General features: G+C 32.5%; 1 protein-coding gene across 8 annotated transcripts in view; it reads left to right on the top strand.

The window, feature by feature from the left end:
• Window positions 1–23,391, top strand: part of LOC129220288 (calcitonin gene-related peptide type 1 receptor-like) — a 141,088-nt gene that overhangs the window by 43,534 nt on the left and 74,163 nt on the right. For all 8 annotated transcript variants that reach the window (XR_008580458.1, XR_008580457.1, XM_054854675.1 and 5 more), the window contains exons 4-8: window positions 2,991–3,116; window positions 4,506–4,600; window positions 8,435–8,526; window positions 10,612–10,762; window positions 14,175–14,325. Coding sequence is in view for 6 of the 8 variants with exons in the window: in XM_054854675.1 (XP_054710650.1) it covers window positions 2,991–3,116; window positions 4,506–4,600; window positions 8,435–8,526; window positions 10,612–10,762; window positions 14,175–14,325 (615 nt within the window). In the remaining 2 variants the exon portion in view is untranslated. The remainder of the gene's footprint in view (window positions 1–2,990; window positions 3,117–4,505; window positions 4,601–8,434; window positions 8,527–10,611; window positions 10,763–14,174; window positions 14,326–23,391) is intronic.

Genomic DNA, 23,391 nt, shown 5'->3' with positions numbered 1-23,391 from the left:
GCTGTAATTTAGAAAACTTCATGATCAATTAGAATTATTTTATTAGTACATAGTTTTCTATTTAAAATATTTTCGACCCTTTTTTTTCAGAAATTTTGAGTTATACTGCATGTTTTAGTTATGGTCCTTAAAAGTTTTGGTTAACGATTAGTGTTATTTAAAGCAAAAATTGAACAGAAAATAATTCATAATAATGCACCCCAGCAGCACAAACAACACAACCCAAAAATATGAAAAAAAACGTATTAATTGTTTATTTAAAAATTTAAATTTAATACTCCTTCTTGTCACTAACTTCTCACAAAGTTAGCTTATATAACGGGTGTGTGATTGCGGAAAATCGATATAATCAATAGTGGTTTAATCATTTAAAATTTCTTAACTTAAAAGAAAATTTGCCGTACTTTAAGTGTTATCGTTTTAAGCACTAAACACTTGCCAGTAAAAATAACACTTTAAGTGATTTGCTGGTACTGTAGTACTAGTTAAGAAATCAATAGCAATGTTGCATATCCTTTACTATCAAACTCTGTTTCTTTCTTTTATTTTATTTATTTATTTATTATTATTATTATTATCATTATTATTTATTTATTTATTTTATTTTATTTTTATTTTTTTGAGTTGCTTCGCTTCCTACTCCGGGAGCGTTATAAAACTTTACAAGAAAAAACCGTACACAATAATTACATTCCAATTGAATCAGTTAAATTATTGTGTACGTTTGAAAAAACGAAAATATTGAAATATCACTTTAATGTGATTTATTTGTGGATGCAGAATATGCTTCTTACATTTTTGTATAAATAAGCTCTTAAATGGTATTTAACTTCAGTTTTATAACAACTAACGTAATGTTTCTTGTCCCTAATTTTACAGCTTGCTGATGCGCTTTCGACACATTTTTTTTCCTCAAAATGTTCGTGTCTGAATTGATTTCAAACCAGGATTAAAGATTATAACACCACATTCTGCCACAAAAATTGGAAAACAAAATGAACTTCAATTGCATGGAAGTATAATTATGGATTCTGAACTGCGCCTATTGCATAAACTTCATCAAGAAAAATTTGAATCATGAGGCACATAAAATCCCCTTGTATACACAATATCTACTTAACTATTTCAATTTCCTGCTAGTTTTTGATCGAAAATAAACACTTTTATTTTGTCAGCATTGCATATTAGAGACATCTATTAGGAAAACTGCGAAGTAAAAATATGAAAAAAAAAGCCCCTGACAAATTAGTGGATTGGTGTAAGAAAATACACTGCTCGAGTGATGTACAGGTCCTTCTTTGCTGCCTCGCACGGTGAACGGGCTAAAGAGTTGAATGGTAAACGATCATTTTTGGCACGTTCCTAAAGTTTTAGAAAATACTTAGAAAAAAGAGTGCTTAGAAAATTTTAGAAACTGTCCGCTCAAAATTATAAATAATTGTTCTTGGGCTGACTGTTCAAAGGAAACAATCCAGCGTAACGTAAAAATATGCAGTAGAAATGAAGAGGTGTTAATCAAAACCACACATATCCATTCTAAACGATTCTTGAGAATTCATGGAGAAACTCTTAGGAAACACGAAAAACGTGTTCCCAAATAACCTTTCATGGGAAATTTATTTAAATATGTATATAGATTGCTTTATTCTGTTTAATAAGTTTAAGATAAAACTTTCAAAAATAGGACGGCCAATAAACTTGCAATTGAATTCCTAAATTAGAACATGTCTTAGTTTAAATAGATCTAATGGATATGTTGATTCTTGAGCGAATTCCGAACTTAAAAACACTTACGTCCACCAAAACCGCAACAGAAATTATCACAAAGCTTGAAAATTTAGATCGTCTCCAGCTCACGTGACCAAAATGGGGGCTGCCTATTAACCCAACCGACATGTTGTTTTCTGATTGAAACAAGCCTGTGTCATGTTTTTGTCTGATTTAAATATTTTAGAACTTTTGAAACAAAATTTAAATATAAAATGAATCGTTTTGACTTAAACTAAGAATACAGTGTTGTAGGAACTATCCTGTAACATTTGAATCAGTTGCTAACTCCACTTTATTGGAGCTGGAAATGTGTGGTTTTGATTGTACATCAAGCACAGAATTCTTTTATCATTATGATTTTCGTGCGCTGGAAAAAAATCCCGCTTCGTTAACGAAGCTTTATTCATTCCAAAAACTGAAAAACACTCCATTTAATACAGTTGAATTCCCTTATTTCTTGAACATCAATCAATTTTCTCAATGAATACTTCAATGATCAATAAAGTCAATTTGCAATGACCAAAAGAAATATTTACGCAAGAAAAACTCACAAAAGGACAAATTACTGCCATCTCCTGCGGAAGAAAAGAAGAAAAATCAAGCCTAGTCCCTTAAGAACCAGCATAATCCTTTTCGTTCTCAATACATAAGAGCCCTACTTTGTTAGAACCATACAGGAAAGAAGATTTATGTCTGGTTGGGTCAGGTAATTTCTTGATACGTCAAAGAAATGGTCCGAAGAAGGATCATTAAGAAAAGTAAGAAATGTAGGGTTTTCGTTAAACATTTTAGTTTGTAGAGGGTTTCCAAACTCTGCACAAAATATTGAAGTTTGAGGAAGTACAACAGAGTACAGTTCATTCAATTTTATTATGTATCTGCATTTTGTTTTAAGTTTTAAGAATTAATTCACTTAGCTCTTTTATTCTCTCATGAGGGTTTTCGTTAAACTGATTGGGGACTATTCATTTTGAGGCAAAAAAAAATCTTCTTTTTTTTCTCAGGACAAGGTTTTGTTTCAGTTACTTACGAATATTTAGACTGCATCTTTTATTGTATCAAATTAACTCATGAAACTACAATTTAAAAAACAAGTTCAACATCGTCGAATTAAATAATTCGCCACGTTCAATTTGATATTTTTAAGAGCTTCACAATTTAATGCAACTTATCTATAAAGCAACTTTCCATAATATTTTGCTTGTTTTTGCTCTTTTTAGAATTCCTTTTATGTCCTCGTACTTGGGATGGCTGGCAGTGTTGGCCAGATACTCCAGCTGGACAAGTAGCTGAAGAATTATGCGAAGAACACATTTATTTCATGAGTGAACCTCCCCCATGTCCAAGTAAAAATATTTCATTGCACCTTTATCATCATAATAAAACAATAATATTGAAGTCATTATAAAACATGATTCTGTATTTGTATGTATGTTAGTATTAAAAAGTAAACAATACAATTAACATTTACAGTATTTAATATGCATAGTTTTTTGAGAACATATCACAACCTTAACAAATATAATAACTGAAAGAATGCAGAACATGGAAATCGGGCAAAACATCAATAAATCTCAAACATGAACTATTATTTTGATATCATTTTATGTTTTGAAACTTAATAAAAAAAATCGATTGTTTCTTACTAGAAAGCTTTTTGTAGAATTTATGCCACAAGCAATGCTAGCATAATGTAAGACTAGACGTTAAATCCCGGTTATCACAAATTTGCCATTTCAACTGCGCTTGCGCACGGACTTGGCTTTTTGTTTTAAGATTTCGTGTTGCTTGTTTATATTTACGCTGAGCGAGAGTCCCACCAAATTAATGAATGCGATTAGAATATTTTCACAGTGACTTCGTGATATATTATATAAAACTACGGATATGAAGAACTGATAATCTTAAGAGAAAAATGAAACTTCAATATTTATTGGTTTTTAAATATTTATTTAATATAAACGTAAAACACGTTGTGTACTTCAAAAATAATTGCAATAATAGTACAGAAATCCGTCTTTTGCGGATATTTTACGTTAGGCGTAAACAACTTAGTATTATACATTTTTATTTAGGTTGAGTGTTCGGCTTTGTATTAGAAGTGATGCTGCAATTCTAGTACGCTCTTCTGAGGTTAAAAATTTGGTCTTGAAAAGATACAAAAAAATCAGACACCGAACTCATTAATAATTAAGACGCAATATTCAATATTTACCGAGACCTAAAAACTAAATCAGAGAAAACTTTGTGATTTCTAATTTTTATCTGTATCCATCTCATATTTATTACCAAATTCAAAACGTTTGTAATTAATTTTAGCAAGATTTTTGAAATCAGCTAAGTCCGTGCGCAAGCGCAGTTGAAATGGCAAATTTGTGATAACCGGGATTTAACGTCGAGTTAATATAAGTATCAAGTGTTCACAAATTTTATCTCCAGTTAGGATAAAACTTCCCTCAATAATGTGTTTCAAAGCTTTACCTTTTTTACGCTTTAGGTAATATTAGTTTAGCATTATAAAGTGTTTAAAAAACACTGATTGTGAACAAGGAAACTACGAAAATTCACTGCTTTTTCTAATTGAGTTAGAAACCATTTCATAATTTAAAACAGAAATTCCATCACAAAATAAAGTAAAGTACTAAAACTTGAGCTCTAACGAGTTCTTAGTTAAAAAATTGAATTAGAAATATGAAGTTACAGTCTTAGCCCATAAATCATTTCTTCTTTTGTAGGATTTGCTTCGAAGCAATGCCTGTCGAATGGTTCTTGGTTTATTAATGATTGGGACAGTGAGTGGAGTAACTACAGCGGATGTGGTAGGATCCAGGTAAGATCTTTTAAAAAGCAACATTGTATTGAAAAAAAATTCTCGCGTCACAAAAATCATATACCAGTAAAATAAAAATTCGATGTAGTTTTGTATCAGTAATTAATTTTACGTGTTTCCCAATTACAGCCAATCACTATACCGTATCATATTATTAAGATTCTTTACAAACTGTTAGCTGAATAAAACATTAGAAATAATGATATTTAATATTTTTATGCAAGAAGACAGTTTCTTTAACACTTAAAAAATAGAATTTCAGTCTCAAAATAAGTAATTATTATTCATGAGTAGAAAGCAATTAAGTCATATAATACTACGAGGCAAAAAAAACTGGAACTCTGATACCATTATGCAAAATAATCTTCTGGATCTAAACAGGACTCCCGTTTCCTCCATCGTTTTCTATTTTTTTTTCCAGATACCTGCCCCTGTGTTTTTTTTTTTTTTTTAGTTTTCCATCATCACATCACAGTAATGAGTTTGGCTTGAAGGCAGAGAGCGTGTTATTTAAATCATTAGAAGGACATCAAACATTAAAACGTTCAGAAAGACTTGGCGAGACTTTCTCCCCAATTTTGTTTCTTTCAAGTTTGTTTCCCTTACTTGTTACTGTATGCACCGTATGCAAAATAATGTTCTTGTTGTAAACAAATCGTAGAAGCACTTAACCCCCCCCCCCCCCCCGTCGCATCGTAAGGTGGGTGTTGTTTTCGTTTTGAAAATAAATCTAAAGATTAAATGCTGATTTGAATACATATTGTTTACAATGTTATTTGTGTTATATTGTGTTATTAAACCCACCTTTCGTTAGAAGATTGCGTTATGTTGCGACGATCGTCCATATTTTGTTAGTTTCATTACTTTTTCTACTGTCACTTAAAGCTTAAAGCTGACCCAAAGAGTAAAGAAACAAAATTTCACCGACCATGCGCGCTTCTGTCGTATGCGTGAACGAAAGGAATGCCAGAGGAGAGTTGCGCCGTTACGCGCTTTATGTCACAAATCGGTTTGTCCTCCCATAAGAAGATATCACTCAAAAAAGAGCCTATAGCCTTCCTCAATAAATGGACTATTCAACACAAAAATAATTTTTCAATTCGAACCAGTAGTTTCTAGCGCGTTCAAACAAGTAAACTCTACAGCTTTATATTATTAGTTAATTATTAAGAAAAATAAGAAAATGATACGTGTTTAGTTTTTTTTTTTACGAAATATTTTTAGCATCGTTTAGAATTTTCTCTGAAAAGTACTCTTGAGATTTGCCTCATGACTGACTCGAACCTACACCCACTGAATCGCAAAGCCCACACTTTCAAATCCAGCCACCGTGGCTACTCATAGTCTGCGTTCCAAACATTTTACATTTAAATGTAAATTTTCCCGTTTTCACATTTTTAATAGCTGCTCCACTCCTATTAGTTATAGCGTAATGTTATATAGGCTACAGCCTTCCTCAATTAATGGACTATTCAACAGAAAAAGAATATTTTAATTCGAACCAGTAGTTCCTGAGATTAGCGTGTTCAAACAAACAAACTCTACTGCTTTATATTATTCGTATAGATAGATTATGCTTAGTTATCTGAACAAATCTAGAAAAAAAAAAGAAAGAACACCCTTCGATTAAGGTTTTGCAGCAGCAAGGGATGTTTCCGAAAAATTGATTTTTAGATCGTAGGTCTATTTTTCGTCATTAGCCGGCCTCTTAAGTTTTAATATGAGGGGGTAATTTCTTCAAGAAAAATTAAAGATCTCGCATACCGACGGAAAAATAATCCACGGAAATAATTTTGAAGATAAGATATTGAAGAGAAGTGTTTATTTTTGAAAATTTATACAATTTTTGTTACCGCAGACTGCTTTAATTGTTATGACTTAGATGGCAGCACGTGTTTATAATTTAACCGCACGGTTAAATACGAAATCAGTTGAACTGAGTTCGTTTTTTGAGCGTAGCTCTTCGAATGTAGTAAAAATGTGACTGGCTATTTGTTTTTTCCAAAAGAGAAAAAAAAAATAATATTTTACCAATCGAGTTGTTTGTAATTTTAATGTTTTGCTTCGTATTCCAATAAGTATTAAAAGGTTAACTAAATGAAAAGCGTAATTTCAATTTGGGGTAGTAATTATTTTTATTTGTACAAAGGGTCAAAAACTGTCATCAGAAGAAGCTACATTTCAGTATACGATTTTTTTTTTCTGAGCAAAAATTATTCTATTGTAGCTTGAAATCTTAAACCTGATACATATATTTTCGCTTATATAATGCATTAGTTTTCTGATCGGAGCCCTAAGTTTCAAAAACAGAAGAGAAAAAAAATCCTTACAATTAAGAGACAATTTAGCTACAGGTTGCATCATGTTTTCGGAACAGCAAGGAGCATTCCAATCTCATTTGTATTTTATTGCTTAGCTTGTGTTATTTATTGTATTTTAAGTGTTCATGTAATGCGTGATTAGTTTGGGTTTTCGATACAGATAGTCCGAGCTGGACCCGAACATTCATTCTTCTGGTTACCAGTCGGACGCTCTGGCGTTCGAGCCATTCAGCTGTGTCAGTCACAGGTCAAGTTAAAACTCATTAAAATTAACTGAAAACCTCAATCCGGTGTTTTAAAAAAGTTTTTTTTTAACCCAAAAAAAAAAGAAAAAATTGTTAGAACGTGGGTGTATTTTTCGTCATTAGCCTGCACAATAAGCTTTCAAAAGAGAGGTAAATCAAAGAAATCGATCAAGAAATAAGGAAGATCTCGCGAAGGAACAAAAAACAGGCTTCACAAATAATATATAAGGATTATTGATGAATTTATAAGAAACATTTGACAATAATACGTATATATATTATTTTTTTACCAATCATTTTTAGCAACGTTTTAGATGTTCTCCGAAAAGTACCCTCGAGATTTCCCTAATGGCTGACTCGAACCTACGCCCACTGGATCGCGATGCGGTTCGCGATGCCCGCGTCTTCAGGTCAAGCCACCATGGCTATGCATATCCTGCGTTCATAGCATTTTATGTTATAATTAAATTTACCCCGTTACGCGCGTTATGTCACAAATCGATTTATCCTCCCATAAGAAGTTATCACTTCAAAAAGATAATAATAGGTTATTTCCACAAACAATTACCTATTGCTGAGTGTGCGAATTAATATTTTTACGTCGATGGCTGAAGTCAGCGAAGCGAGGGCCCGCACTAACAAAATAGCTGCGCCAGGGAACCCCGCCGCTTCTGTGACTTTGAGTTTGATGGAGCTAGGCGTGAGTGGATGAAATTTGTCATCACATGACAATTACTATGATTTTTTTTATGGTTGACCTTCAAAGGAGTATGACCTTCCATGGTCCACTCATCTTAGTTCTTCAGAGAACAAACTTGCCGTACAAGTTTTATTTTGTTACATTTTTAAGCACAATAAAGATTAAGAATCAAACTAAGTATTTGGAATACAGCAATACAGGTTGAGCCGAACCATATCGGGCATCACTCTTATGGGGAGTGACACCCAAACTGCGTTTACGAGTTAATGAACAATTTAAATAGTTTAAATAAAAAAAAAAAAAAACAAGTTCTAATAGTTTGAATTATATAGAATACTGGAAAACAAATGGCTTGCACTACGTATCCTAAAGTACTTTTGCTCGAAAAGTTCATGTCTGTCATGAAAATTTAACTATCACGTCTAGTTTTGTAGTTACAAATATGTAAATCAATTGTTATTTCTGTCTTCTGTAAAAAGTTAAATGAATTGCTGTGAAATGCCCCCGTATATTTTGCTCTAAATTAATATTAGCTAATAATTACTTTTTGTTTGCGTGTGTTCTTTAGGGTATTAGAAGACTTCAGTATTTCCACATCGTAACGTATGCAGTGTCGATATTATTCTTACTTCCAGCACTAATAATCTTCATCATTTATAAGTAAGTAAAGACAGATATTTGCGTTTTAAACCATTTTATGAGGCTATTCTCATAAAACAGCTAATTATTTTTTCGGAAAAAGAAATTAAATTAATTTGATTTTTTAGTATCATACGTATAGTCTCCAAAAGACGTTTAGTGGTATAGCCTCTGATTTCCTTAATATAAAAAATATAGTATTAAAAAGTTTTAAAATAACTGAAAATTGTTAGTCATTTACTTTCCACGAAATCATACTGCTGCAGCCAGTATACTGCAGTTAGGAAAAATGTTTGGTGGAATGCAACGTTTTGTGGAGTAAATCTCATGGCTGACGAACAAAAATGGTCAGTTTAAATTACTAATGCACATGTTTGGTTCAAAATGAAATTAATTTAAATTACATTTGCTTTGCATGCAATATACCAGACAGCCCGGTTATCACATCCTAAGACTGCAGTTTCGTTCCTACACTGTAAAAAAATTTGTAAATTTTGAAGAAGTTATCCGTATTTTTTACAGAAAAAAACTGTTCGTAATAAAATACAGGATTTCTCTGTTTTTTTTTAATCTGTAACCGGTTATAAGCGTTAACTGTTACCATTGCCTCACCGCGTACTTTGTTTTTCTTCGAATCTTCGAAATTTCGCCCGCGTGTTTGGATTTTGGTTCTCGTGCTCGAATTTTTGATCTTATATTTATTTATAAAAAGCGAGTAAGTCTTAAATCGTTTGCAACTTCCATTTCATTGCATTCTAATCAATATTTTATTATTATGTTTTTTTTGTCATCTGTTACTGAGGCATATTCGGAAATTTACCTTTGTATACATGTATTTCGTAGTAGTATAGTAAATATTGAAATGTATTTATGAAAGTATAGTTTCATTTTTTAATCTTCATAAAATAATAAATCAGCTTGAATAAATAATAAAAATACGGAAGATTTCTGTAAAATAAACGGAAGAAAACTGGCGTCCTGGCTGACAGTTTTTTTCCGTAAATTTTACGGATTTTTTTTACAGTGTATTAGAACCCCTCAGTCAAGAATAGTGAAGTCATTTCATTGAAGCTGAGAGTGCCAACACACTGATAGATCAAGTGAATTAATCTCACCAGCGAGTGTCTGCTGCATGGTGCGGTTCGACCCGTGAATTGAAGGCAAAGCAATACTCGCTAATGAGACAAATTCTCTTTATCTACCAGTTTGTTGGCACCCTCAGCTTCAATGAGATGACGTCTGACTCCAGCCCTGTTTTTCACTATTCTTGACCGAGGGGTTCTCATAAGAACGAAACTGCAGTCTCAGGATGTGATAACTGGACTGCCTGGTATGCATGTACTTCTAAACCTTAGCACTGGGTTAGGGGCGGTAACTTACTTCTGAGAAAATTTTTATTATTTCAGGAAAAGATGCCTCCCCCCCTCTCCCGAATACAATACTGGCGACAGTCATTCTAAAGCGTGAAATATATTAACATTCTATGGGATTACAGATGTAAAAGTATGTTTATCCAAAAGGCCTATTTGATCTTAAAGCAAAGCCAGCACAGTGAAACTTGTATATAACAATACTGTCAATAACAATAAACCTGTCTACAATGATATTTCCTTGGTCCCAGCAAAATGTCAACATAGAGAATGAAACTGTCTATAACGATAACCTGTTTATAACAATATTTTTTCAGGTTCCCACAGTATTGTTGTAGACAGCTTTTACTATATTACGCTCATGCACGTTAAAATATTATTTTTTCAATATTTAATGTATTCGAAGTATGAAGTTATGTCGGGTATCTCGTTCAATACGTTCTGACACGATGGTTATGAATACGCCGATGATGTAAAAGGTTAATGCTTAGCTCAAAGGATTAAGTTATGCATGTTTATAAACATGACCAATTCAGTGTCAAAAAGTGTACTTTTATTGCTTTTTAAATCGATTTGCTTACAAATTTACCGTCCAGTAAAAAAATTGATTGTTTTTATACATTTTCTTTAATTAGAAAAATAGGAACAGTTTTATTTAATTTATATGTTTATTTCATTCGACATTCAGTGTACTTTTTGAAAGGATTTAAATTTAATTCATCTCATCTTATTTTAGGCAATTGCAAGTGTATCGGATTACCATGCACAAGAACCTATTCACGGCATTGTTGTTCAATGATTTCATGTGCATCGTTTTCAAATGCTACGTAATTTTAGATGAGTTAGAACATGCTGGAGACAGACGGACCATCTTGGAAGACAATGGGGTGAGTAAATTATGTTTGAAAGACACACTTAGTCGATCATTTGTGCCAATCAAAAGCTTTCTTTCGAAGATAAGAACATAAAGTGTATAAAACAAAAATATACAAAATAGTTCAAGATCATTTTTAAAACAAAACATATTTTTTATTCATAATTATGATCAGAGGAGCTTGTTTTGCGGGATTGTCTAACAAAATATAGCCGGAAGTAAGAGCAACTATTGCCACCGTCGTGAATTTTAGGTGAGCTTTATCAGTTTCCGTTCTATATTTTGAAAGCTATTTACTTGTTAGTGAAATTTTCCAATAATAAGTTTAAAAAGTATAAAACTCCCCATAAAAGGTTTTCCCATTCTTATTGCAGCACTAAGAGATGCGGAAGTATTTAATTTCAAAGTCACAAAGTTGAAAAACCTACTATCTCCCCTCCCCCCTGTTTTATTTTTCAGACTCTGCGAAAGGCAAACAAATCACTTTACCATTTTTCTCAAACTTTGGTTCAAATTACACGAACTTTGAAATGAAAAGTATCCGCTCATCTTACAGCTACAATTAAAATGCAAACAGCTTCTTAAAGGTAAATGTTTGCTCCTTAACATATCAATTTATTGAAAGAGTATTTAACGAAAGACTATCCAGAATTCGGTGACATTCATGTTAAATCAGCTTAAAGTTCCCGAGATGCAATAACAAAAGACACTAAAAATATTCAGATATGCAAAAAAAAAAAGGAATTTGACTCAAAAACATATTTTTTTTATTTGAAATGTTAAAATGGAGATAAACAGGTTTTAAGAAAGCTGTAGTGCAATAATTTAAAATTTTGCTTGAAATAACAAAAGGCCTTCTCTTGGTTTTCAAAATGTTAAGTCTTCAAGTGAGATGTTTTTTTAAAAAAATTTAATATAAAAAGAGCATTTTTTTTCATTTAGAAAGCAAACATTTTAGCTGAGTTAAAAGAATGGATTGTGTTATTAAAATTCCAGCATAAATAAGGAAAATAAAATCTTTTTTGCCCTCAAAAATTAAATTTAGACACTGATGAACTATGTTTCTCTTGAGAATCTTTCTCCAAAATATCTACAAAGAATGAATCAGTTTCTTAAAAGTACAGAATCTTCATAGCATAATGTAACATACTAAATGTATAATCACCAGAGTTAAGGTCATTTCGTGCGACTTTGCAGTTTTATAAAATAAATTTAAATACCGTTAATAATTTAAGAATGCTTAGTAGTTTCATTAATATTTAGTTTTGTGTCTCTAAATGATTTAGAAAAAAACTTCGATTTACTGTTTAAAACTGCATTAACAATAACTCAGTTGATTCGTTAGTTCTCATACATTGTTTCAACTTGGTTGTAAAGTTGTGAGTTTTGAACTCAAGTTCAAGTATTAAACTTTTACCTTTTTTATTATATTATGACACCTTTAGTGATCTTTACTTTTGCTATTGATTAACTGCCAATGCATTTATTTCATTTCATCCTTTTCTTATGTTCTTCTCTATATACTATACTGTATGTTTACCTTTTCTCAACATTTTTTGGAAATCGCAATGATAGGGTATTAACGCAAAGGGTCGATGTTTTGAAATAGTGCCATTTAACTGTTAGATATCATCAATAATCATTTAAGTTGAAAAACATGCTTATACGCATTAAGCCTACGAGATTGATTGAATTAGTGGCGTCTTTGCAGTAAATGTGAAACGAGATTTTGTCATGGACTGTACGTATTTCAATTTTGTACCAATAACCTTTTTTTCTACTTTTGGAACAAAACAAAGTTTTTAATGTCTAAAAAATTCTTAGTTTTCGGCGTTAAAAATAATTTTTAATGTTAGTGGTTCTTGTATGATTCAACTTCGAGTTTTGACTGTGTGCACATGCTTATGATTATCATTTCTTAATTGTTCAAAAAATATTTATTTAAAAAGGAATTACTAAAAAGCATAGTCCAGTAGTAAGGGACGTTTTAGATTTTAAAACGGGCATCATTTTTAACGTATGCACATTTGTAGAATTCTTTAATGTTCAAAAAGTACCTCTTAACTAATTGCATCATTAAATTTCTTTTCTTCATTCAAAAAGTGTAAGAAAAGACCTTTCCCCAAAATCCACCATTATTTTATATATTTATTAATGGTTTATTTGAAATATTTACTTATTTATTTACTTTACATTTTTTTAATTCTTTTCTTTTGTTTTTAGGGCAAAGCTTTACAAACTAGAGTTTTATTTTTAAGGATCTGTTGTACCTCAACAATCGTCTATGCTTTTATTTTTACCTTTAGTTTTACGGAAAAATAGGCTGAAAATCGTGAAACATAAAACTTTTCCCTTTATTTTACGTTACAAGAACTTTTCTTCGAGGGGATCGGCAAATGATGGGGTTTCCAGCTAGTAACAATTAAAACGGTCGTAATTAATCGAATAAATCGTTTGGCTCGCTTGGAAAAAGAGTGTCACAATACGAAGTTTTTAATTTTCTTTTATTTATTTTTTTTTCGCTTAAAGGGCTTCAAACGACGTTTTTTTTTTAAGAATATAATTTATTTCTTAAGAAAATTTTATTTTCTTAAGAAATAATGACATATTTTTTGGTTTAATATTAACCACTGAAGAGCACAGCAAAATTTACTTTTCTTATCGTAAACTTCCTGAAGTGTTAAACTTCAAACGCTTCTCCTGTAAAGTTTCATTCCCTCGTATTATGGCACTCCTACTTTCAAGTGAGCGATTTATTTATTTTTTGAAGAGGGGGCTGACTTTTTGCAGTATCCACGGATAATGTAATTACTATGGGTGTTCTTGGTTAGCTAAAAAAATCGATTAGAGCCACATACTTTCTTTTAGTTATTGGATTTAGGATTTAAACGAATGAAATTATTTAAGATATTATAATGTTTCTATATAATTGGACATCAAGAGATACAGCAAAGATTATCTTTTTTTTTTCTTTTTTTCAAAGCTTGCGAAGTGTTCACCATTCTTACAGCAGTGAATGAAATTCATTTCTTATGTGTGAAATATAAGAAAACAGCGAAAACTGAACAGTTCCCTAAAATTACTAACTTTCATTGGACATTATGGGAGGAAAAAATTATACATGTGTATTTTTTATGTTTTTTGTGTCTTGAATGTTTGACATTTTGAGTGGAAATGAAAAATATTTAAATGTAATATTTAAAACATTTTATTTGTTTTTATAATTCCCACATTGCTAGATTTTTATTAAAAGTACTAAGCGCAAAAATAAACTTAGACAAAATTTTTCAGGCATATTTTTGAGTTTCAATTCGGGGAATACTCATGTAGAGGAGGTAAAAACATTTCTGATTTACAGCAAAAAGAAATTTGTAATTCTGTAAGACACAGGTTCAAAGAAAATGTGTTTTTCCCCTTTTTTTCAGGTTGTTTGTAAAGTTCTTTACATAGCAACCAAGTACACTCGCATGACGACATATATGTGGATGTTCTGTGAAGGGTTTTATTTGCACAAGCTTATAGCAGCTTCGTTTGCTGAGCAAAAGTCAATTCAAATGTTTTATTTCATAGGATGGGGTAAGTGTATATACGTTATTTTAATTGCTTGATTTTATGTTTGTCTTCTAACTACAACCAACTATTTTTTACTGTCCATTTGTGCAAACCATAATGCAAATGAACTTACTGATGTCAAAACTGAAGTGATTTTTGCTCTTACTTCAATGATTTTTTTTAAATTATCTAAAATTAATTTAATGGAAAAAATTAAGAAGGAAGTTTTCTATATACAGAGGTAAACAAGTTTTGGTTGTTGAAAAATAATAACTAGAGATAAATTGCAAAAACAATCATATAATTAAACTTATGTTTTTTTACAAGCTTCCGGGAGGAGCATTCTCAATTGATCGGCGTAACGAACACGAAAAGAGTGCGATATTTGCTCATTATAACTGGGTACTCGTAAAAACGGCGTCATGAAATCAATAAAATTCATGCTTATTAGCTTTCTAGTTAGTTTCTTATTAGTTTCTTATTTCTGTGGAGTACCAAAGAAGTATGTTAATGTGCTTTGAACTGCCTTATTGTCTGTTTCTTTCTTCTGTTTTGAGGAATGCTCATGGCCTGGAAAACATTGTCATTTGCACACCTGATTTCGAAATAAGTTTGAAATTTTTATGCTCATTAAAAGCCATTGACTATATTGAGAGTGGCTTAGGATAAAATTCTTCACATTTGTCGTTATCGTCATTGCTTTCACTATATTTTTATCTACTTTAGCTTGAGTTCAAGCTAGAGCATCCTCCAAACAGTATCAGGAAAGTTATAACATTTGCACCAACAAATATACAATTTTCAAATGTTCCTAAACGGTACAAAGTTAAAAAAAAAAAAAAAGACCGTCATCACTTGTTCCCAGAATTTATGACACATCACTAACATTTGGTTGCCTTCGGAGCGTTAAGGATTTCTTCCAAGATAGATACAATTTTCAAGCATTCCTAAACTGTACAAGGTAAAAGAAAAGGGCCGTCATCACTTGTTCTCAGATATAATGACACTCACTAACATTTGGTAGACTTCAGAGTGTTAAAACATTTTTTCCAGGAAAGGACAAACTGAGCTGGAGAAAAATTCATATTTTATAAATCACACAGCATTGCTCACTCTAAGCGGATTTCGAGTTATCCTTCTATGAACTGAACATTGTGCCAACCAAGTTTGTCGAACATTCTTGATAAATCCGAGGTCTTGATAAATCCGAACTCTCGTTAAATCAAGGGTCATTATAAGCGAGTACAACTACTTGTTTTTTCGTATCTGAATTGTGAGTAAGACCTTTATTCGTCTGACCAAGAGTTTCGTAAGACCGTCATTCCTTAGACGAAGACGAGAGAGATAGCGGTGGGTAATTACTTGTGTACATGAAAGTTGTTGGTATTTACATTTGTACACGTGTACATATTCTACGCATATGTGCATATAATCTAGGCAAAATCTGGCAGTAAAAGAAGCTACTGAACAAAACTGCTCTAAAATTCCTGGGTTATTGAGAGTACCTTGGATGGAGAATTACTTTTTAATAACAGATTAATCAATTTAACCTGGGATCTAAGAGCTGGAATGATCTTATAAGCTGCTGATTAGGGTGTATCGAAAAAAAAAGTTTTTGATATCAAATTTCCTATAGTGCGGAAAAGTTGCCTTATGTTATTGTTAGTATGTATGAAAATTTTTATTGATCTGAGTTAATATCTTCAGTTGCCTCTGAGGACGTTCATTATGCAAAATTCACTAATTTTTTTTTTTTTTTTTAATATTTTTAAAAAAAAACTAAGATATTATTTTTTTAAGTTCCAATAGTGCCAAATAATTGCCATATTACAACTTTAGAGCGTGTGCAAATTTTTATTGATGATGGTTAATGGCTTCAGTTGTCTCTAGGGGTTGCTTATCTTGCCAAATTCGCTCATTTCAATGATTTTCCTTCAACACTTCTACGACTGTAATTCTTTTAATTAGGGTTATTTATTTTAGCATTTGTTTGGTCGAACAAATTGTAAAAATGTGCAACGCGTACATAATGAAACAGAATCCACAATTACTAATTTAACAAGCGTTTAATTAAAATGCAAACAATAGAATACAATTGAAGTATGGATCAAATACAGTTTAAAATGCATTCCCTTTAGTCTTGCTGAGTGTTATAATCAGATTTGGTATTGAAACTGGATATTAGTTTTCGAGATGCTAGTTTAGATCGAATATAACCATCTCTAGTTTCAGTACTACACACCGCAGAGGATGCCTCTGTAACCAGTTTAATGCATCTCTATACCGTCTGAGTGTGACATGAAAATTTTCCAACTCCATGAAGTTCACCTGTTTCAACTATGTTCTTTAGAGCTTCTTCAGAAATTTTTTTTGTAATTGGTGGTTCAGTCAGCTTGCACGTTTGCCAATCTATCATATCTATGTAATCAGATGAATCAAAGTTTAGTAAAGGGATCTTGAATTTACGGATTTCTTTAGTGGATGAATTGGACTTCATTCCTCTAGCTTTCATTATACGAAGAAAGCCTAGTTTCCTCACATGCGGACGTTTGTCAGAGATCATTGATAAAATAATATTCTCATGATGACCGTAAAATCCGTTTCTCTGAAGTATTGGGTCAATAACTGCCTTAAGTTCGCTGGAGAGATAACGTGACAACTTTATTGTGTTTCACAAGTGGCGAGCACCATCTGTGCACAACGACTCAACTTTTATCTTAAACCACATTTTACAGCAGACTCTCATTATGTACTCTACTCATATTCGCAAATTTTCCGTTGGCTCACTACATCCCACATAGTAGCGTAATATTCTGTTGGCTGTGGTTAACCAACGTGCATGGGATAATTTTCCTGGATTCATTCTTGCCAAAGATTGGGAACAGTTTCCGCTTGCTACTGCTTCGCATACATTAATCAGATACTTTTGATCAGTGCTAAGGCAGGCTGAGCGGTACTCTTTGTCAACTTCGGGTAATTCCACTTCCACAGGAGTAAACTTTACTACCTCGAAATTCTCACAGAATTTTAATTGTTTTCCAATCGGACCAGTGAATCCATGAGGTCCTGAAGTCGGTCCGTCCAGGTGCTTAATCAGGTGTCGAAGAGGTAGTTCGTTGGAATGTAATAGACAAATTAACCATTGGACTGGTCTATCAAGTTCCTTTTCAATTAGAGCAATAACTCCATTATTTGCCCCAACGTTAACATTAGTCCCATCGCATCCCACTGCTACAAGTTCTGAAGTTGATATGTCTTTGGAGTTCAGCCAACTGATAATGCTCGACTTAATAACGTGACCGTGCCCAGATGCAGGACTAATGTGTCCCATGTAATTTGATCCTGGCTCACTTATTAAAACCACATGTTCTTCTTTTATAGTGCTTTTGCTACATTTGCCTTTGACTTTATCCATCACGATTGTTGTGTCTTTACGACCATCAAAGTACAAACCTTCAAGTACTGATGCTTTTTCTTTTTCTTGTATATTTATCTCTAATCGAAGTTTTTTCTTTTCTCTTTGTATTTTAGTTTTGTCTATAACTTTTGACTTATCTTATTTTGTGATGATTTTTAAATCCTCCAAAACAGCGCTTGCTAATATTGCAGCCCCTCTGTTCGAAACCCCTGTCCTGTCACAGGCCATTGCTAATGACGGCAAAGATAGCCTCATTTGTTTTGAGTTAGCGTTATTTTTCCGTTTGCGGCTATGACGTACCTTGAGAAAATTTGGATCTTCAACTACACTTGTATCTGTAGCATAGTCGGCTTCAGAATCATCCGATTGCGAGGATGTTGTTAAGTTTTCCAGTTGCTCAAAATTTTGTTTATGTAAAGCAGCAGCGCCAATTTCTTCGCTTTTAGAACAAATTACTTTGCTCTTTCTCTGTTCTCGTGCCTGGAGTTGTAGACTTGTTTTAATATCAATAGCACTCATGTACAATTTTCTGATGGTTCTCTGGTCTGTTAGAAATTCCTGCTCTTTTATAGGCATCTTTTTAATTTTCGGACAAATACATCCAATAAAATCGGAACATTTACACGTAGAAATATCAAAAAGGGTTTTGGTTGCATTTTCTTTGAAAGGCTCTACCTTAGCTTTGAACACATCTGTCATCTTTGGTTTCATGTTTTTTACAAGGTTTCAATATTTACTGTGATAATCGTGAAACATTTTACGAACCCGCTCGTGAGACACACTGGGAATGGAAGCCTTTTTTCATAAGTCTTCAATCTTTATTGATAATATTTCTGATATATCTTTTAAAGAGGGTTGTTTGCCATTGTTCTTTTCTCTAAACTTTTGCATAAAGTAAAGGTAACACTTCATAACGTCCTGGTATGTTGGCAAGACATTACTTTTCAAGTCATTTGGAAATCCAAAGATAGGACAAGTAGACGGTTTTCTTGTCTTCCTTATGGTTTTGCTTGCCATTACTGTAAAGTAAAAATGGTACAGTAAGTTAAGGTAAATAATGCATATAGTATTATGAAATGTAGAGTAGGTGGTAGGAACCATTTCAGTCATGGCTCAGGCTATGCTTCGATCTTAGCAAAAGGCAGCGGGCGAACACAAAGCACGTGGTCTCTATGGAAGCCGCCATCTTGAAACAACAAAATAGCTAAGAATAGAATCATTATAAAAAGTACTTACTTTGAATCTTTGCAATCTTTAGGATCCTTGTAATCTTTTGAATATTCGTCTATAATAACCATGAACGTTAATTTACAAGTTTTGACAACATAAATTCTTGGTCTGCGACACAAATACGAAGACAGCCAAACAACAACAAAAGTGGTGGTTTCCTAGCAGCGTAGCTGCAGAGCACAGCGACATCTGGTGACGATATTTTAAACAAATATTGAAAAAAAACGATAAAATTAGTGAATTTTGCATAATTAATGGTCTCAGAGGCAACTGAAAATATTACTTCAGATCAACAAAATTTTGCACACATACTAACAATAACATAAGGTAACTTTTCCGCACTATTGGAAGTAAAAGATTCCTATTTCTTATTTTTTTTACAAACACTGAAAAAACGATAGAATTAACGAATTTTGTATGATGAACGGCCCCAGAGGCAACTGAAGATATTAACTCAGATCAACAAAATTTTGCACACATACTAACAATAACATAAGACAACTTTCCCGCACTATTGGAAATTTAAATTTAAAAAAAATTAAATTCGGCCTTTTTCGATACACCCTACTGCTGATTTACTGCTCTTCAAAGATCAACTGACTTTAGGAACTGGAAAACAGGTGTAAGCAAGAGCCGCACGACGCGACGGTCAACCTCTTTTTTTTTCTGGTATCTCACAATGGCTGGGGATACCTCGGAATGTAAGATTTTTGTCTTTGAGGCTTTTCAGCAGTTCACGAACTTCGAGCAGATAAAAATGATAGTCAATAGTGTGCAGGATAAGGAAAGTCTGGAGAAGAGACTGAATCAGTGGGTACGCAGATATTAACTGCCTCAACTGACTTGCACTCGTGCTGGCAGAATAGCCGCGAGAGGTTCCATATCAAGATGTAACAACCAAAGGGTAAGTGGACTTTTTACAGTTATGAGTAAAAAGTGTTTGAACATCATATCCTAAGTAGGCTTTCATTGGTTATTTTTATAAATGATGCTCTATGGCTGCACCTTCCAATACAACCAGTCGATCTCTAGCCTCAAAACAGAGGAGAGATTCCCCTATTCGCAACTCCAACTAACTATAGGGGCACTACTGTCACTGTGTAATGGCGGACGAAAAAACTAAAACAAACGCACGTGGTAACGAAGAAAATGCTAATAAGCCTAGTAAATTTAGTTCGTATGCATGATTTTTTCGCTTTATTCTTTTAAAATTAATTTTTAAAGTCTTGTTGATATTTTGACCCACATAGAAAGAAATGAGAATTCAAGAAGCATTACTAAACGTCAAACATTAATGCAAACTACGTAGTTCGTAGTTCTAAGCAGCCATTTTCACGATGTTGAATTCGATATTTATCAATTCTTGATAAAACTAAATAATAATTGTGGCCTGACAAGAATAACAATTAATGCTAGAAAATTTAATATGACATTACAAATTATTACGAAAAGAAGATAATACTTCTTTGCTTTGCTTTAACTAGCGCTTATTGTTTTGCATTTGTAGCTGAGTTATTTCTCTCGAATTCCCGAACCAGTTAATTTAAATTTTTCTGTTTCGATGTTTCTAATTTCTGAGTTACGATTTAATTATGTCATGTTATGCAAATCATCTACAAAATTCTTACGGATATATGGTGGTAGTTTTCTTTTCAATTGATCTATCATTATTTCTTTTTACTTATCGAATTCTGTTAATCTTTCTACCATTTTATTTCACTCATGATAAAAAGTAAAAATGGTTTAACTAAAAGCGCGAAATCTCGCCAAGGCTACTTTGCTCGTATAATATTAAAACTAAAACCCAAAACAAATTTGGCGAATTCTTTCAGCTGAGAATAAAAGGAATAAAGTAAATTCTTTCTCGGTTAAACATTTTTCATTTTGTTCTACGATAATATATTCAGGAAAATATTTTGCATACTGTCCATTCCAACTAAATGCTGCTGTAAAATATGGCTAGTTAAATTAATTTAGATTAAAAAAACTCATATTCTTACAAATTCATACAAAACAAAAAAAAATTTTACTTTGTATAACGTTATCCAAGTTTGTTAATCCAGAGTTTTCGCTTTCACCATTTCTCAATCAACTCCTATTTTAGAAGGAAATAAAGAAAACTAACATTATTTTGAGAAGCTCGAGAATACTACTAAGGGACGAATTAATTTCTGTAACTGAAAGCAAACTAAGACACATCGATTGCGTTAATAAATACTCAGAACAAACTGCCTGTGTTTACGTCAACAGACACACGTGGAACGCAACGTGGCAATCTTTTAGTTTCTTCGGCAGTTTTGTAAATCACCGCAAGGTAGCGTATTCGAACGCTGGAGTTGCGAATTGCTTGTATTGATTATCTCTAAAATTTTAATTTTGTCACTGCAGCCCTTTGCTTCTCCCTGCCTCATATGTCTTTAAAATCTACATTAAAATCCAGGCAGAAGAATTTTGCTCCACTTTTACTGTTTTAAACAGCATTACGCAGACTAAAATCTATTTTGCGGACGTACACAGCTGATATTTTAATGATATCAATATTTTGTGCAGACAAGCACTGAAATATCTCTATATTACTTTTTCAGCGTTGCTATTTGAAAAAACCACTGGTGTAAAAAAATTGTTTATTTTCCCGTGTTCTATATTTAATATCATAGCTAACCCTCTGCACTTGGAATCTGTTTCGCTCAACTTTCAGTTTGAGTTTAAATTCTAGAGTTTCGCTCCTCCCCCCTCCCCTCCAAATTTCAGCTTAATTTACTTCTTTCTAAAATTTTCCCCGCTTTCTCTCTCTCTCACACACACACACACACACAAATTCATTCCCCCAACTTTTGTTGGGGGTTGCGCAAACCCCCAACAAAAGGGGGTTCCTCATGTTGCGCTGGAATGAAATTTATTCCCTGTAATTAGTAATAAAAAGTATGTTCCCCGCGAAATGGAGATCCATATAATTATCATGCTAGAAATACGATTTTCCACATTAAGTGGAGTTTAAAATATCAATTTATTGAAGTAAGCAATAAAACGCTGTGGTTCATAAAAGTTGTTAAAAAGCCATCAAATTGATTACTTAAGTAAAGGACCCCCCCCCCCCACAAAAAAAAAAAAAGATGGTCTTTTATTTGCAAAGCTCGAAAAATCCAAGACCAATCATCAACCTAGAATTTAGTTTGCTAACTTTATTAACACTCTTAATTATTTCTATAACATTTTTTTGGCAACGATTGAAAAGCCTATTGCACCATCTAAAGTATACAATAAAAGCACGTGATGTGAAAGCTTTCAATTACCATAATTCCATTGCTTATCATTGAAAGTATTGCACTTGACGAATCATACGTTAGTGCTTAAAAATAGTAATGCATAATTATAACGCTGGTGCAAAACATACAATAAATCAAGTTTCATGATGTTTTCAATAATTTCTTTGCATTCTTACAACACGTATAGCTATCACAGGGGGTAGATATTATTGAGATTGCTTCCTTGACATTATTTTTTGAGAAGCATTCAGTTTAAACTTTTCCACGCTTGAATGTGTTTATTCCGAATGATTACCCAAATCCAAACTTTAAAATGTACATTTTGCTATTTGAAGACACTATTTTTCAGCCAAATTACTTGATTAACAGACAGTCGTTTAGGTGTTCGGAGCTACCGTGATAATAGTCGCATAGGTAAATATATGCTAATGTAGTCCAAAAAGCAACCAAGCGTAGACCCAGTTCTTTTAAAACTGTTAGAAAGTCAAATTGTATTCTTAGTTCAAACAGAAATGAATCCATTAATGTTAGTTTTAAATAAAGAACGACAGAGCTTCCAACAAATCTGCCATTTCCCCAATGAAACATTTACAAGCAAAGAGGTGTAAGTACGAAAATTAAAAATATGCAGATTACTAATTAAAATTCTAGAAGAAAATCTCCTCTGCATCGAAGAAAGAGATGGCACTAGTAGACCTGGTAGGTGCTACTATACATTTTGATTTAGGAAATCTTACCAAGTGTTTGAACTTTGTACGTGTTGGGCTGAAAAATTGAAAAAGTCCACTTAAATCCCTTTGCTTCTCATTGCCTAATATTGCCTTTCAAAAGAGCGAAATCTTGCATCTGCTTTTAAATGATGACTCTACTGGGAATACATTCTTCATTCAGCTAGTTTATTTTTCCTTCTGATTTCTGCTTCTATTTCCTTTCTCGTCTACTTTTGGAATATTCTGTCCTAAAACTATTTGAAGCAATTTCGTTTCAAAAAGCGAGAGTTTCAACAACGCAAAAGTATAATTAGAAAAGCGTTGAACAGCAATAACATAAGATTTTTTTTTCAGACAGCAGAGCAGTTGGAAAGAGAGTCAATTCATTTCGAAATGTATTTAAATGTCGAAAATCATTAGTTTGTGAATAAACGTTAAGAGTATTTCTTAATTTTTATTTTTATAT

This window comes from Uloborus diversus, chromosome 4 (genome assembly GCF_026930045.1).
Source record: "Uloborus diversus isolate 005 chromosome 4, Udiv.v.3.1, whole genome shotgun sequence".
Classification (NCBI taxonomy): Eukaryota; Metazoa; Arthropoda; class Arachnida; order Araneae; family Uloboridae; genus Uloborus; species Uloborus diversus.
Note: the sequence above shows the minus strand (reverse complement) of the source record. Positions and strands in the feature narration are given on the sequence as shown.